The following is a 17,851-nucleotide window of genomic DNA, read 5'->3' on the forward strand; positions in this document are numbered from 1 at the left end:
TATGTTTATCTGTTTCTCTGTATGTATGTATGTGTGTGTGTGTGTGTGTGTGTGTGTGTGTGTGTGTGTGTGTGTGTGTGTGTGTCTGTGTGTGTGTGTGTGTGTGTGTGTGTGTGTGTGTGTGTGTGTGTGTGTGTGTGTGTGTGTGTGTGTGTAGCTACTGTGGCAACATATGTTTGGCCGGGGATATTTCTCTTGCTGGTCACTCTACCAGAGCTCTTGGCTGGCAGGCAACCACTGGGTGGGCGGGTGGTGTGTGTGTAGTTGTGTGTGTGTGCGCAGGCAGGCAGGCGACGGCCGGGTGGGAGGAAAGGTGTTGGGGGAAACCATACATATTTAATGAGCGAACAGACAAAGGCATGCACGTGTACACACACACTTTTCAGCCCTGTTTCAAACTTATACTGAACTGAAAGATTTTAATGAGTTACAGTTCATATAAAGAAATCAGTCAATTGAAATACATTTATTAGGCCCTAATCTATGGATTTTACATGACTGGGAATACAGATATGCATCTGTTGGTCACAGATATGTTCAAAAAAATTACATTTGGTCGTAAATCAGAAAACCAGTCAGTATCTGGTGTGACCACCATTTGCCTCATGCAGCGTGACATCTCCCTCCTTCTCATAGACTTGATCAGGCTGTTGACTGTGGCCTGTGGAATGTTGTCCCACATGTCTGGTGAGAATGCAGGCCATGGAAGAACTGGGACATTTTCAGCTTCCAGGAATTGTGTACAGATCCTTGCGACATGGGGCCGTGCATTATCATGCTGAAACATGAGGTGATGGCGGCAGATGAATGGCACGACAATGGGCCTCAGTATCTCATCACGGTATCTCTGTGCATTCAAATTGCATCGATAAAATGCAATTGTGTTCGTTATATCTAGTTTATGCCTGCCCATACCATAACCCCACAGCCACCATGGGGCACTCTGTTCACAACGTTGACATCAGCAAACCGCCAGCCCACACGACGCCATACACATGGTCTGCGTTTGTGAGGCTGGTTGGACGTACTTCCAAATTCTCTAAAACAATGTTAGAGGGGGCTTATGGTAGAGAAATGAACATTCAATTCCCTGGGAACAGCTCTGGTGGATATTCCTGCAGTGAGCATGACAATTGCACGGCCGGGTTATGTTGTGGGACAACATTTCTGAGATCTTTTATTTCAGCTGATGAAACATGGGACCAATACTTTACGTTTACATTTTTGTTCAGTGTAGTTTATTTGTCATTATGTAAACGTAACCTCTGTGATCGTCTCTACAGCTTGTCCTGGAAGTGAGAACGGAGAAAAGTTTCTGCTACTCTGGGGAATTAGCTTGGGATCTCTATCTCTCTCTCTGTCCCACCCTCTCTCTCTCTCTCGCCATCCCACCGTCTATCACTCTCTCTCTGTCTTCTCTATCTCTCTCCTTCTGTACTCTCCATCTTTCTATCTCTCTCTATTCTCTCTGTGTTGTGTCCCTGTGGCCTCCCCATGCTGTCGAAACCCCGGCTCCAGCCTCCTCCTCTCCCCTGGGTCTCGTTTCCATAACTCTGGTCTTCACTAGTCCCTCTTAAGCCATCGCTCTGTACACTAACATCCACAAACAATGTCTGTTTTATCTTCCTGCTGTTGCTCTCTCTCTCCCCTCCCTCTCTTTGTCTTTCTCTCTCTATATATCCCTTACTACCTAAAGGGAATATGGTCCTTTTATAGAGCCTGTGCAGACTCCCTTGTATATTTTTCAAAGCATCTTTCCTGTTTTGACACTCATAGCTTTCAAGGGGCCTTCAATTACTTTTGTGGCTTTATTTTTTATATTTTTCACTGTTTTCATCTTCAGAAATAACCTTGTGTTCTTTGTGCTGACAATGAAAATAGACGACTATTCCCACCACTAATCCTTTTATAACAGGAGATGCACCGGTCTTTACAGATTTGAACAGCTCGTCTATGGTTAAAGAGGGACAGAAAGTGGTTGTGTTGGTGTGTGTGGGTGTATGGGCAAAGCTTACTGGGCGTGCATAGGGGAGAATCACAGTGTAGTTAGCAGCTGATGCTTTAAGGCCAGGGTGTAGGAACAGTGCGCTTCGGCACACAGCGGAGTGGAGTTTTAAGAGTGACATTCTGACAGCAAACAAGCAGCGCTGCGTTTGACATTGACCATATCGGTTCAGCTACTCACCAAAAGACTAGTTGGAATGCAATAGATCGGTGATGCAAGTGCATTCACACTAAGTCCTCAACTATTTTTTCACATTGTTTTTGCACTGCCAATATGGGGTGTTTGCTGGTGTCGCTGATCATGGCACCAGAGTGTGTGTATGCGTGTGTGGGTGTGAGTTTTTCAACTGGCAGCACGTTTTTTGAGCAAAAAATATATATATATTTTATTGTTGGAATTTTTATTGTTGGAAATAAAAGAGAGTAAAAACACCAGGAAATAAGCTCCAAGTGATTTTAATTGAAGAAATCTGTTCCCAAGTATTCCCACGCATAATAGAGAGACACGTGATCGTATAGAAATGTAGGCAATGTTTGAAATGATTATGTTTTAGTTAAACATTATATCTGTTTGGGCTTCTTGCGGTCAATTTGTCGACAAATGATTTGTAATTATGTTCCGGCCCCCTGACCATCCGGTCCAGAAATTGGCCCGCGGCTGATTCTAGTTGATGATCCTTCCTCTAGTTCCTACCTTATCCAGGTATGTAAAACTCCAGGTCTTTCCATCGGCGAACACTCGGGACACAATCCTCCCTTGACCATCGTACTCCACCCTCTCTGTGGTGGGACCCCTCTGTAGGCTGGTCACCTGCCCCGTGCTGGAGTAGGTAAGGTTGACTGACAGCAGCTTACTGCTGGGGACCCACAGAGTAGGGTGGCCCTGGGTGTCATACACGATCTTCAGCAGGAACTTCCTGTGGTCGTCGTAGATCTTTTCTGTCCGGAGAGTTCGGTCGTAATCCACCGAGAGAAGGTTTCTGCCATTCACCTTTAGAGAACAGAAGAAGGGTTGGACAGTTTTAACTTAAATATTGTACAAATCCAATAAAAAGGTTCGCAGTCTAAAAAGGTTCGCAGGAGTAATGTTTATTAACAATACATTATTTCGACTTTATACAGATTTGGACAGATTGTTGAACTTTTAAAACAAAAAACTAGCAAACACACAGGGGAAATTATGAAACTGTGAACTGAACCGGCTTTCAAAGTCAATTCCCGACCCAGAACCACTATTTATCGCCTCCCAATGACTCCGCTGTTTGTTTAAACCGCTGTTTACCGTGATCGATTCTCAAGAGCGACACTAAATTCATTTAAGGGATTGTTAGCATTCGATTAGCCGTTATTGTGAAGGGAGTTTCATTAAAGTGAGAGACTGGCTGGCGTGTGTTCAAACTCTTGCTTTTGACTGCTTTCATAACTTAGCCCCTCTAGGAATTCAGCGAGGTGGAGAGACAGAGAGAATGAGAGAGAACCAGAGTGGCCGAGAGAGAGAAAGAGAGCGAGAGAGTGAGAATGAGAATAATATTGTGATGGTAACCATGCAGAGTCTCTCTCTCAGCCTATTGGGAGCTGAGACTCATTTGAAGATGACAGGGGCCTTCGGAATGCCGCTGAGACACGCCGAAATACTAGCCAACAGAACGTGACCCCGGCCTCAATTTATTTCCCATAAGAAAGCATGTCATTTCCTGCTGGGATGGATGCCGTGGGGACACCCACCTAGCCTACCTGCCCGCCCCCCCTTCAGGTTTTCATGTTGCCAGCAAAACGAGGGAACGAGAAAAAAGAACGAGGGAAAAAAACGGCGGATGGATGTCAATATGGCCTTCGTGTTTTTTTTGTAAGCGAAGGCCCCTGATTCCTCCTGGACATTCTTCGGTAATGAGACGAGGAGGCTGAGATCCAGACAGAAACGGGATGAGTCCCAAATGCCACCCTATTCTCTACATAGTGCATATACAGTGTCCCTATGGGTCTTGGTCAAAACTAGTGCACTATATACGGAATAGGGTGCCATTTGGGACATACAGAGAGCAGTCTATGGAGAGAGAGATGAGGACAGACACTAGGAGGAGGAGTGGTTAATACCTCGGAGACCAGCCCTCTTTTCTGACAGAGGGAACGGCTCAGAATATGCAACCCCACCAATAGATGTAGCAGGAAGTGTGTGTTTGTGTCGTTGTGTGACCCATCCATGTGTGTGTCCCATTAGCTTTAGTTCACATACAGGAGGCATCAGATATGGGAATTAGGGAATTAACCCATGGCGAGTCAGCAGGAAAACAAAACCTTTTCCCTTTTTGGATAGATGGTAATGAATTACAGATATTGTCTTTGATGTTGGAGGAGACAAAACGTTGCGGCAATAACACATCGTCGTCCCTCGCTGACCGCTGACACACTGTCACTAATTTGAGCCGTTTAGATGGTGATAACGAGGAGACGGAAACGTTGACAATGAACCGAAGGCTATTTGATATGGAAAATAGTCTCACTTTCTTTCAGTGGTTAAATCCATATCGTAGTTAGCGACAAACCTCGACCAAGACCCGTCCTATATTGTAGCCTATGCTTGAATGATGTCGTGGTAAAAACGAGAAGGAAGCCAAAGATCTGACTAAATCATCTCCGAGGGAAGAGAGAGGCTGTGAAACCCCAACTGTTAGAATCCACATCAGAAACCCCTAGACAGGTAGTAATGATGTTTTAACCAGCTATGCCCGCTGGGAAGTGTGTGAAAGGTGCCAAGCTGTTACAGCAAAAAAAGGAAAAAAGAAACCCCCAATCTCCACATCTGCCTACAAAACAAAATGGCAGCTCCTCTCATAACCCTTATGCCTAACCCTAAATCCAGACAAAATACCTCATTTACCTCTTATAATTTGACGATATAGCTAATTGACTTTTGCAGCTTAAACAAAACAGCAATCAAGCTAAAATGGCCGCCACTCTCCATCATCCTCCCTTCTCACCCTGAGCTTCCTTCCGAACACGATGACTTTCCCCCGGGTCTGCTCTTTGCGGAAGCGCCACTCCACCAGGTTCTGCCCGTTCTCCCCGGGCAGCGTCATGTTCCTCCGTGCCACCGTGGGGTTGGCAGCGCCCGCCAGGATGTGGGGCTCCGTCTGGTAGTGTGTGTCCATCCCGTTGGCATAGATCACCCTCAGAGAGTGGTCGTAGCCCACCTGGTAGCTGTTCCTTAGTTGGTCTGTGGTGGAGAGAAAGTTTTAGTTCCATGAAGACAATAACAAAGATTATAAACTGGGTGGTTGAATGTTGATTGGCTGACAGCCGTGGTATATCAGACCGTATACCACGGGTACGACAAAACATTTATTTTTCATGCTCTAATTACGTTGGTAAGCAGTTTATAATAGCAATAAGGCACATTGGGGTTTGTGGTACATTGCCAATATACCACGGCTAAGGGTTGTATCCAGGCACTCCACGTTGCGTCATGCGTAAGAACAGCGCGGTATAGCCGTGGTATACTGGTCATATACCACTGCCCCTCGGACCTTATTGCTTAAATATGCAACATCTGATTTCAGATTTGAGAACCCCATTCTCCCCTTCTGTTTTATAAAGGATGGAAGATTCCTATGTTGGGTCTGCATTCTCTCCTCTCCTCGCCTTTCCTGTCCTCCTCTCCTGTCCTTTCTTCTCCTCTCATATGCTCTCCTCCTCTCCTCTCCCTTGCTCTCCTCCTTTCCTCTCCATTGCTCTCCTCCTTTCCTCTCCTCTCCATTGCTCTCCTCCTTTCCTCTCCTCTCCCTTGCTCTCCTCCTTTCCTCTCCATTGCTCTCCTCCTTTCCTGTCCTTTCCTCTCCTTTTCTCTCCTCTCCTCTCCTCTCCTCTCCTCTCTCCTTTCCTATCCTCTGCTCTCCTCCTCTCCTCTCCTTTCCTCTAATCTAATTTCCTTTCCTCTCCTATAACTTCCTCTCCTCTCTTCTCTTATTTTATCTCCTCTCTTCCCCTCCCCTGTCCTCTCTTCTCCTCTATTCTCCTCCCCTCTCCTCTCTTCTCCACTCCTCTGTCTACAAACAGACAGTTACTGTTGTATGATTAAGTATATTGATCTCTGAGCTGTCTTTATTTTATGACCTCTTTAATAATGAAAGGGGATCAGGGATTAATGCCCATTGAGTAATTGGTGAAGTCATTAGTATTGTGTTGACGTTCGACTAATCAATGCTGTTGGTTATCAACGTGGCTCATTAAAATTCATGACTGGTATTCACAAAGTTGAGACACACACTCACACAGACATGTGTAAACACACGCGCACACACACACACACACACACACACACACACACACACACACACACACACACACACACACACACACACACACACACACACACACACACACACACACACACACACACACACACACACACACACACACACCTCCCCACCTCTACTTACCCTGGACTAGTGTGTAGAAGGAGTCGATGGAGGAGAGGTTAGTGGTGATGCTGACGTCCTCGTCGCGGCCGGATGTCTCGATGTCCACCGTGATGGCCCCGGTCATGTCCCCGTGTAGGTTGGTCACCACTCCCGTAGGGAACGTCACGTTGGTTAGACGACCTTCACTGTCATAACTGGAGGGGAGGGAGAAAGAGAGAAAGAAAGAAAGAAAAGGGAAGAAGAGAAAGAGAGAGAAGACAGAGAGAGGAGAGAAGACAGAGAGAGAGGAGAGAGAGAAGAGAAGACAGAGCGAGAGGAGAGAAGACAGAGATGGAGAGAGAGAAGAGAAGACAGAGCGAGAGGAGAAAAGACAGAGGTGGAGAGAGAGGAGAGAAGACAGAGAGAAAGGGGAGAAGACAGAGAGAGGGAGAGAAGAGAGAGGAGAGAAGAGAGAGGGATAGAGAGGGGAGAAGATAGGGAGAGAGAGAGGAAGAGAGAGGAGAGAAAATAGAGAGAGGAAGAGAGAAGGGAGAAAGAGGAGAGAAGAGAGAGGGAGAGAGAGGGGAGAAGATAGAGAGAGGAGAGAAGATAGAGATATGAAGAGAGAGGAGAGAAGACAGAGAAAGGGAGAGAGAGAAGACAGAGAGAGGGAGAGAGAGGGGAGAAGACAGAGGGGAGAAAGCAGAGGGAGAGAGAGAGAGGGGAGAAGACAGAGAAAGGGAGAGAGGGGAGAGAGACATATGGAGGGAGAGAGAGGGGAGAAGACAGAGAAAGAGAGCGAGGGGAGAATACAGAGGGAGAGAGAGTGGAGAAGACAGATAAAGAGAGCGAGGGGAGAATACAGAGGGAGAGAGAGGGGAGAAGACAGAGGGAGAGAGAGAGAGGGGAGAAGACAGAGGGAGCGAGAGAGAGGGGAGAAGACAGAGGGAGAGAGAGAGAAAGGGGAGAAGACAGAGGGAGCGAGAGAGAGGGGAGAAGACAGAGGGAGGGAGAGAGAGGGGAGAAAAATAGGAAAATATATTTTGAATTGTTTTAAGAATGTCATACCAAGAAACATTTTGCTAAGTGATTTTGAATTTTAAGACCCCTTGACGTAGACCCCTTGAAGAGTTAGCAGGTAGGAGGTTGAGGGGACGATGTATGAATGGCTGCTGGTTTGTACGAGGGGATAGGGGTCAGGGTTTGGGTTCAGACTCAGAGGCAGTCTTTTTGGCAAGGGCTCTGTGGTAAAAGTTTGGGGCTATAGAAGCTGTATCGTGGATCACACTGGCTTAGCTGACTAGGGCCTTTGCTGTCCCATTATGGCTGGGAGTCTATTTTGGTGCCTGGAGGCAGTGTCAGCGTGTGTGTGTGTGTGTGTGTGTGTCTGAGCTAGCCTGCTATCACATTTAGCGAGAGATGTAGTGACAGCCCTGTGTCTGCTGGTGTATGTCTGCTCTGGGAGTAACACGCACTTTGTGACTCTCTGTCTCACACTCTTCTCTCTCTCCTCTCTCTGTTCTCCCACTCTCTCTTTCCCTCTCTCCCTCCATTTTTACATATTTCCTCCATGGTGACAGTGGGTGTGGCTCCCAGATGAGCTCCACTCCAAGCATGACACACACACACACACACACACACACACACACACACACACACACACACACACACACACACACACACACACACACACACACACACACACACACACACACTGCATAATTTACAACTATTCCTCCATGTGTTGGAACGTGGTGCAAGTACAAGGTGAAACGGAACGGAAAGTTTTATATAAAGATTTCCCCTGAGTTGTGTGGCGTGTGTGTATGTGTGTGTATGTGTGTGTATGTGTGTATGTGTGTGTGTGACAGGGTTTTGCTGAGCAGGCATTGTTCAGCCCCTACCTTACTGATACTGATCAGATGGAAGTACAGAAAAGATGGCTGCTGGCTCTATAGTATACACACAGCCAATCACTAGAAGATATAGGATGATGAAGGACATCTTCATGATGTCAGAGTTAGGACTTAAGGGACAAGGGACACTCACAGAAATGGGGACACTGACACTTCCTTACACAGTCTGAGGGTACAACAGAGGGAGAGAGACTTCTCTTACAGCAGCGTTCTCAAACACAACCAGTGGGGCAGTCAGATAGTCAGTCAGATAGTCAGTCAGTCAGATAGTCAGTCAGTCAAATAGTCAGTCAGTCAGATAGTCAGTCAGTCAGATAGTCAGTCTGCGAGTCAGTCAGATAGTCAGTCAGTATGCGAGTCAGTCAGATAGTCAGTCAGATAGTCAGTCAATCAGTCAGATAGTCAGTCAGTCAGATAGTCAGTCAGTCAGATAGTCAGTCTGCGAGTCAGTCAGATAGTCAGTCAGTCAGATAGTCAGTCAGTCTGCGAGTCAGTCAGCGAGTCAGTCAGATAGTCAGATAGTCAGTCAGAGAGTCAGATAGTCAGTCAGCGAGTCAGTCAGATAGTCAGTCAGAGAGTCAGTCAGATAGTCAGTCAGCGAGTCAGTCAGATAGTCAGTCAGAGAGTCAGATAGTCAGTCAGAGAGTCAGATAGTCAGTCAGAGAGTCAGCGAGTCAGTCAGATAGTCAGTCAGAGAGTCAGTCAGATAGTCAGTCAGCGAGTCAGTCAGATAGTCAGTCAGAGAGTCAGTCAGATAGTCAGTCAGTGAGTCAGTCAGATAGTCAGTCAGATAGTCAGTCAGATAGTCAGTCAGCGAGTCAGTCAGATAGTCAGTCAGATAGTCAGTCAGATAGTCAGTCAGATAGTCAGTCAGCGAGTCAGTCAGATAGTCAGTCAGAGAGTTAGATAGTCAGTCAATCAGATAGTCAGAAAGTCAGATAGTCAGATAGTCAGTCAGATAGTCAGTCAATCAGATAGTCAGATAGTCAGTCAGATAGTCAGTCAGTCAGATAGTCAGTCAGTCAGATAGTCAGTCAGATAGTCAGTCAATCAGATAGTCAATCAGATAGTCAGTCAGATAGTCATTCGGATAGTCATTCGGATAGTCAGTCAGAATGGGGCCCCAAGTCAACGCTGGTCAGTAAGTACTACTTACTCATAGAAGGTGGTCCATCCTATCTGTATGGTCTTGGTGGCGAGCAGCCCACTGTTGCCGTGGTAGGTGAACAGCACCAGCTCTTGTCCCTGGGCCGTCAGTGTCTTCAACCCGCCATTGGTCCCGATTGTCAGCCAGATCACCTGGTTGTCCGGGGCAACGATCCGCACCGGCATCCGGTTGGGGTCGCGGCGGATCCTCAAGGTGTTGCCACTACTATCTGTCACCGCTGTAACGTCCTCCTCGTTGCTATAGCTGAAGTTGTACTTGTAGTCACCGGTGACGAGAGACATGGTGAACTGGTGGGTTCCGTTGGAATCAAACACGTAGAGCTCCTGGGACGACGGCGAGGCCACCTCGAAGGAGCCCGGGCCGGAAACGGCGGCGCCCGACGGCGGTTGGTTGCGGCGGACGGCGCGGATGCGGATGTTGCCCAGGTCGGCCACGTAGAGCGTACCGTCGGGCGAGACGACAAGCGAGGAGGGCGAGTTGAGGCGGGCGTCTTTGGCGTAGCCGTCGCCCGTCTGGTAGCAGTCGCAGTTGGCGTCGTTCTTGCAGTCACAATCGGACAGAGCTCCGGCCAAGGGCGTGATCTCGCCGTCCGTGGACACCTACATGTACATGTAAAGTTGAATCCTTTAGCAGATGCTCTTATCCACAGCCAGTTACAACCAGTGCAACGAGGGTAAAAAACAATGACATAACAATCATTGAAAGGTATTCAAAATAGGCGCCGTCCGCAAAAACAAAGCCAGCAAAGAACGACAAGTACAACGGTACGTTGTTCTTGGTCACCCCCCCCCCCCCCCCTTCGTTTGCATCTCATGACATGTTATTGTACTATATTATAATACTATATGACCTGGCGGATGCGATGCATCTTCTTCTCATCAGTCTCGGCGATGTAGAGCACGCCACTGTAGGAGAGGGCGATGGCAGCAGCTCCCTCCAGCATGGTCTGCACCGCCCGCTTGCCCAGCGTGTATTCTATACCTGGCACCTGGCAGTGCATGGGACGTCCCGCCACGATGCGCACCTGTTGGGACACAGCAACAACACTCGTCAAAGAGGTGACCAGTATCTTGGCGAAGGTTTATTCAGCCCCAATGTGTCAGTGCATCCTTCCATCTCGCCTTACCCATCATGCATTGTTCCCACTACCAGCATGAACTTATTTGTGTATGTAATAGAAGCGTTCCTAAGTGGGAGTGTGATGGTCACCTGTCTGTTCTCAGTGATCTGCAGCACCACATTGTTGTCCAGGACATAGATGGAATTATCCATGGGGTTGATGGCCAGGGCTGTGGGCCACTCCAGACGTACCTACAGCAGAGCAGAGCAGAGATTCATTAGGATCCTCATTATCCGACGCCAATGGTGACAGCTAGCCTTACTGGGGTCTGACACGTAACCAAAAAGACATTACAGACCCAAAAACATTAAACCATTTACATCCACTTAAAGGAGAAGAAAATAAATCAAACAGAACCTTTATTAGCCTCAAGGGGTGAAAACTATTCGCAAAAGTTCCGTAAAGATGACAGAAACAAACAAATCCGCCCACAAACACAGAACAGATGAGATGTGAGTCTAGTGCTGCTTTGCACCCCTCCGGCCCCACTCTACCCCCTCCTTCCACCCCTCTACCCCCTCCTCCCCCCTCTGAGCGTCTGGCTGGGACACTGATGAAGAAGGATCCTTTACTTCTCAGGACTTATGCATTGTGTGCTTCACTCTGATTCAATTTAAATCAGCCACCGGGTCATTTATTATATTTTAAGACAAACACACACACACACGTGCACGTGCACGCGCACGCGCACACACACACACACAGACTGGCGTGCACACACACATGCGCACACAGACACACACACTCTGCGAATTGATACGCTCCCTCATCGCCTGAGGGAAGCAACTCTCTGCTGGCAAAACAAAGAGGAGAGAGAAAGAGAGACGTAAACGTTAAAGTTTTATTGTCTAAACGAGACTTCTCTCTCATTCTCTTTCTACCTGTAGAGGAGCAGGGTATGCAGGCAGACAAAAGGGTATGCAGGCCCCCCAGCCCACCCCCCCACCCCCCAAAACACACACACTTCTGCACCATTAGTGTTGTAGAGCTCCGGGCACAGCGGTAGTTAGGGGCCTGTCGTCTTCACCCCACCCCCGACCCTGAGTGACCTGGCAGGTTAAGCACCTCAGCAGAGGACCATTAAAAGGTAATGATGCTTTTAGCCTTCTGCTTGACCACATGGAAGCTCTTCCCTGCCAGTTACAGACCATACATTATACATGGATAAAGCTGCACTATAAAGAGCCACTATTTGGGCACTTGGTACCATGCAGTGACTGGAAGACAGACGGTGTTTCTTCCTTCGCCTCTCAAAGTGCTACAAATACTTAACCCCTGCTTTTTCCCCTGTGGAAATGGAAGTGGAGGAAAGTTGAGGAAAATGAAATGACAACAGAGCGTTCCTGTCTATTCAGATGCACAAAAACATCAGTTGGAAGCCATTGCCATCACGGCGGAGTTCAATCGTCAACTTCTCAACATAGCTCCTGGAGAGAGAGAGTTGGAGAGAGAGCGTTGGAGAGAGAGAGTTGGAGAGAGAGAGTTGGAGAGAGAGAGTTGGAGAGAGAGAGTTGGAGAGAGAGAGAGTTGGAGAGAGAGAGAGTTGGAGAGAGGGAATTGGAGAGAGAGAGCTGGAGAGAGAGAGTTGGAGAGAGAGTTGGAGAGAGAGAGCTGGAGAGAGAGTTGGAGAGAGAGAGTTGAGAGAGAGAGTTGAGATAGAGAGCTGGAGAGAGAGAGTTGGAGAGAGAAAGTTGGAGATAGAGAGCTGGAGAGAGAGAGTTGGAGAGAGAGAGCTGGAGAGAGAGAGCTGGAGAGAGAGAGCTGGAGAGAAAGAGCTGGAGAGAGAGAGCTGGAGAGAGAGAGAGCTGGAGAGAGAGCTGGAGAGAGAGAGCGTTATAGCCTTGAAAGCACTGAGGCAAGAGATGTCGGGGACTCACCTCTCTACAGTACAGTATGTGTATGGGAACATTTTATTTCATACCCCCGCCATGTTGAGGTGACAGTGGTTGGAGGTTGCAGTGTAACGCGTGGATGTGTTTCTGCTGCCTGTTTTAACTGACACAGAGCTGTCTTCAGTTTGTTTTTGCTCCATTGAGTCCCAGGCTGCTTCCCGAATGGCACCCTATTCCCTATTTAGTGCACTATCTAGGGAATAAGGTGCCATTTGGGACACGGGCATACTTATTCTCCCTCTCTGGCTGGCTGCGCTACACTGTGTCTCTTCCCCATTCTTCCCCCCGGACACAAGGGTACTGCATATATGTTCCTCTCTGAATAACTCAACTCTGTGTTTCTCTCTCTCTTTGTCACTGGGGACTCTCTCCCTCGCTCTGTGATTTTGACCGTGCAGAGGAGAAGAGGATGAGAAGGAGGAGGAGTGAGTCCAAAGAAGAAAGGAAGAGAGGGATGGAGAGATGGAAAAGAATGATCTGAGCGAATCTGTCTCTGGGATTTAACGGTCTGTTTTGAGAGACGGGGAATCGGGGGAAGTGAGGTGTAGCTCAGGGCGCACACACACACACACACACACACACACACACACACACACACACACACACACACACACACACACACACACACACACACACACACACACACACACACACACACACACACACACACACACACACACACACACACACACACACACACACACACACACACACACACACACACACACACACACACACACACACAGACAGATCTAGCTAGCAGTGGAAGGCACAGGGGACTCAGAGACAACACAACAAATACCTGACTTGCCCACACTGGTTATGCATTACATTAGTTCAGCACACTGTCAATATACTGTCAGTCAGAAAAGTGACATTCTCTTGGGCTCTCAGTTTGGCAACAAACATCAACGAAACTACCACCATCTAGACAGCACCATTAGTAGCCTATCACTCAAGATAACCCACTTCAGTTCTTCCCTAAAGCTCAAAATAGCCCATTCTGATTGGATAATCCAGGAGAAGCGCCTAGTAAGACCTCCAATAGGGGAGGCCACTTTCAGGAACAGTATTATGATTGACACATCCTATTCCCTCATAATCCTCAGATGATTGCTGTCTTTCAACAATAAAGTGAGATCCAAACTGGACCCTGAAATACCTGGAGTTGGATTTGGCCCTTAGAAAGAGCTGAAGCTGAGGGCCATAGTGGTGTCTGGGGTTGGGGTCAGTTCCATTTCAATTTGACAATTCAGGAAGTGAACAACTGTAAAACTTCAATTAGACGCCGAGTTTCAAATGATCACCTGTCCCGTTTAATAGCTGAGGAACTGCACACATTTCAGCAAATACAAGCCTGTTTCAAATAAACGCCGGGCCGAAATGACTTGTTTATGAGGTTACCATGAATTACCATGAATTGTTTACAAGGTTTAATGTTTGATTTGTTACATTGAATAATTCAGTAATGACTCGAACAATTATGACAATCATCAGTTTATATTGCCAATAAGAAACTGCTAGCCACTGGCTGCTAACAGCTGAGAACTGCTAGCCATTGGCTGCTAACAGCTGAGAAGTGCTAGCCATTGGCTGCTAACAGCTGAGAACTGCTAGCCATTGGCTGCTAACAGCTGAGAAGTGCTAGCCATTGGCTGCTAACAGCTGAGAAGTGCTAGCCATTGGCTGCTAACAGCTGAGAAGTGCTAGCCATTGGCTGCTAACAGCTGAGAAGTGCTAGCCATTGGCTGCTAACAGCTGAGAAGTGCTAGCCATTGGCTGCTAACAGCTGAGAACTGCTAGCCATTGGCTGCTAACAGCTGAGAACTGCTAGCTAACTGGCAAGCACAAACACAGTCAAGAGCCCTAGAAATCGGCAGAACCGACGAAAATGCACAAGGAAAAGTCTTGAATGTTTTTTTTTTTAGGTATAAATGTCACCAAAGAAACGTGACACAGTGTGTAAAAGATAACACATTAGTGCAGGAAATGTGCAAATGAGCAAAAGCGGTGATCACTAAGGAAATAGACTGTCTCTAATAAGCACCTGTTGTTTTTAGTGATTGAAGCAAATAAACACCCAGGCTATTACGTTTTAGAGTCAACATGAAACTTTTCTCATTGTGCCATTTCAGTTTACTTCCTGAATTGGTTGAATTGAAATGGAATCGTCCCCAACCCTGGCACTGTACCCTACGCCATAGGGCTGAGTTCAGCTGTGTTGGTTGACTGGGGGCAGGTTTGGGGTATAGGGAGCGGCCAGCAGGGGGAGCTTAAGGCCTTTAATAGGGGGCACTGCCACTCAGTAGGGGAGAACACAACACACACTGGCTGGTTCTCCCAGATGAGACAACATCTCTGTCAATATTAGCCAGTCACACCATCTACTACAGTCTACATCACAGAGGCTATATGGACTGAGTGTATATTGCCAAATTAGCACTTTGATGGTTTCAAAATGCTTGATATAGTAAGGGTGACAGAACCATGTTTGTATATGTATGGCTCTGAACGATGACTCAGGGCCGCCATTAAGATAAAGTGAGTCCAGCAAACACTGGAGGTTTGGTGTGTGTTCGTGTTCAGGTGGATGTCCCTGTGTGCATGTGACCCACCTGTCTGATGTGCATGCTGGTGTCACAGGTCAGGGGTCGGGCTGAGGTGAGGTCGTTGGAGCCCAACAGGGTGGAGATGATCCCGTTACGATCCACCTTCCTGATCATGGTCCCGTCTACGAAGTAGATGTACCCGTTCTTATCTACCGTAATACCTGGAGTAGCGGGACAGAGAGGGAAAATGATGAGAGGTAAGCTGTAGATGTACCAATTATTATCTACCGTAATACCTAGAGTAGTGGGACAGAGGGAAAGGAAGGAGATTTAGTAGAAGTAGATGTACTTGTTCCCATCTACCGTAATACCTGGAGTAGAAGCAGAGAGATGGAGACTGAGATAGTTGCACGTACACATACCTGTGCACGTGCACATTCACACAGACATACTATACGCACATACACACACACACACCCATGCACACGCACACAGCACCTGCCAGCCTGTGTATGTACAACGAGTGTGTGTGTATGAGTGTGGCTTGGGCATTTTTCAGGTCACTGCAGAAGGAAGCACCCTGTGAATAATTCACATTTTGATGTCTAGTGTTGAATTATTTCACAGCGCAGAAGAGGAAGGGTGGTAGGGAGGTGGGAAAATAATTAATTTTCAGCGCCATCTCTGCATTTTAAAACCACCCCAAAATCAGAACAATAGAATATTTGGGGGACGGGAGCCTAGAAGAGAGGAGGAAGGGAAGAACACACCCATGTTTCTGGTGGGAGGGAAGGATGGAAGGAGGGAGGGGAGGGAGGAGCAGGGGGGTTAGTTCATCTGCACTTCACATCCAAATGGATGAGAAACTGACTGTTGCTATGGTTGCGACAACAGCGGCTAAAAGCAACTTCTCTCCCCCCTTTCTCCTGTGTGTGCATCTGAGGAGGGGTTCGAGCTCCTGAGGCGGTGTGTGTACCTGCTCCACTGCTGATCCTGTAGGGAGGGGGAGGAGGGGGGGGGGGGGGGGGGGGGGGGGGTGAAGGGAAAGAGGGATGGGGAGAGGGAGGACAGAAAGAAGGGATGGGAGAGGAGGGGTGTTTAAGCCCCTTGCCGCATTCCGCCATGACCTGCAAGCTAATCAAAGGAGAGACAGATGAAGAGAGGAGGAGGATGGGATGAGAGGAGAGAGAGAGAAGGATAGAAGAGAGGGAGGCGGTGATAAGAGATGCTGAGTGGAGAGGGTGGGATGAAAAGGGAGAATAGGAGAGGAGTGGCAAGGCTGAGAGGCGGCATGTTGGAAATGAAAACACCCTCTCTTCTCTCCATCCATCTCTCTTCTCTCCATTCTACTCTCCATCCCTCTCCTCTCCATCCCTCTCTCTCCTCTCCATCCCTCTCTCTTCTCTCCATCCCTCTCTCTTCTCTCCATCCCTCTCTCTTCTCTCCATCCCTCTCTCTTCTCTCCATCCCTCTCTCTTCTCTCCATCCCTCTCTCTTCTCTCCATCCCTCTCTCTTCTCTCCATCCCTCTCTCTTCTCTCCATCTCTCTCTCTTCTCTCCATCTCTCTCTCTTCTCTCCATCCCTCTCTCTTCTCTCCATCTCTCTCTCTTCTCTCCATCTCTCTCTCTTCTCTCCATCCCTCTCTCTTCTCTCCATATCTCTCTTCTCTCCATCCCTCTCTCTTCTCTCCATCCCTCTCTCTTCTCTCCATATCTCTCTTCTCTCCATATCTCTCTTCTCTCCATCCCTCTCTCTTCTCTCCATCCCTCTCTCTTCTCTCCATCCCTCTCTTCTCTCCATCTCTCTCTCTTCTCTCCATCCCTCTCTCTTCTCTCCACCCCTCTCTCTTCTCTCCATCCCTCTCTCTTCTCTCCATCTCTCTCTCTTCTCTCCATCCCTCTCTCTTCTCTCCATCCCCCTCTCTTCTCTCCATCCCTCTCTCTTCTCTCCATCCCTCTCCCTTCTCTCCATCCCTCTCCATTCTCTCCATCTCTCTCTTCTCTCCATCTCTCTCTTCTCTCCATCTCTCTCTTCTCTCCATCTCTCTCTTCTCTCCATCTCTCTCTCTTCTCTCCATCTCTCTCTCCATCTCTCTCTTCTCTCCATCTCTCTCTCTTCTCTCCATCTCTCTCTCTTCTCTCCATCCCTCTCTCTTCTCTCCACCCTCTCTCTTCTCTCCACCCTCTCTCTTCTCTCCATCCCTCTCTTCTCTCCATCCCTCTCTTCTCTCCATCTCTCTCTCTTCTCTCCATCCCTCTCTCTTCTCTCCATCCCTCTCTCTTCTCTCCATCCCTCTCTCTTCTCTCCATCCCTCTCTCTTCTCTCCATCCCTCTCTCTTCTCTCCATCTCTCTCTCTTCTCTCCATCCCTCTCTCTTCTCTCCATCCCCCTCTCTTCTCTCCATCCCTCTCTCTTCTCTCCATCCCTCTCCCTTCTCTCCATCCCTCTCTATTCTCTCCATCCCTCTCTCTTCTCTCCATCTCTCTCTTCTCTCCATCTCTCTCTTCTCTCCATCTCTCTCTCTTCTCTCCATCTCTCTCTTCTCTCCATCTCTCTCTTCTCTCCATCTCTCTCTCTTCTCTCCATCTCTCTCTCTTCTCTCCATCTCTCTCTCTTCTCTCATCCTTCTCTCTTCTCTCCATCCTTCTCTCTTCTCTCCATCCCCTTCTCTCTCTAAGCCCTCTGCTGCTAGCGATGACTCGCTAACATTTATTTGCATTTCTCTACTCTCTCTTTCCCTCTCTCACACGTTCCCGCCCTGCTAATGGTCTTCCGACTCGCTCTATAACTGCGGTTTAACAGGC

At 48.0% G+C, this 17,851-nt stretch overlaps 1 protein-coding gene across 1 annotated transcript in view; it reads right to left on the bottom strand.

Moving 5' to 3' along the window:
* Positions 1 to 17,851, bottom strand: part of LOC129841499 (teneurin-3) — a 54,739-nt gene that overhangs the window by 11,405 nt on the left and 25,483 nt on the right. Inside the window, exons 7-13 of the mRNA XM_055909789.1 lie at positions 15,113 to 15,267; positions 10,695 to 10,796; positions 10,336 to 10,509; positions 9,474 to 10,084; positions 6,441 to 6,616; positions 4,983 to 5,218; positions 2,699 to 2,995 (exon numbers count right to left, since the gene is read on the bottom strand). Coding sequence (XP_055765764.1) covers positions 2,699 to 2,995; positions 4,983 to 5,218; positions 6,441 to 6,616; positions 9,474 to 10,084; positions 10,336 to 10,509; positions 10,695 to 10,796; positions 15,113 to 15,267 — 1,751 coding nt within the window. The remainder of the gene's footprint in view (positions 1 to 2,698; positions 2,996 to 4,982; positions 5,219 to 6,440; positions 6,617 to 9,473; positions 10,085 to 10,335; positions 10,510 to 10,694; positions 10,797 to 15,112; positions 15,268 to 17,851) is intronic.

The sequence above is a fragment of the Salvelinus fontinalis genome, chromosome 42 (assembly GCF_029448725.1).
Source record: "Salvelinus fontinalis isolate EN_2023a chromosome 42, ASM2944872v1, whole genome shotgun sequence".
NCBI lineage: Eukaryota > Metazoa > Chordata > Actinopteri > Salmoniformes > Salmonidae > Salvelinus > Salvelinus fontinalis.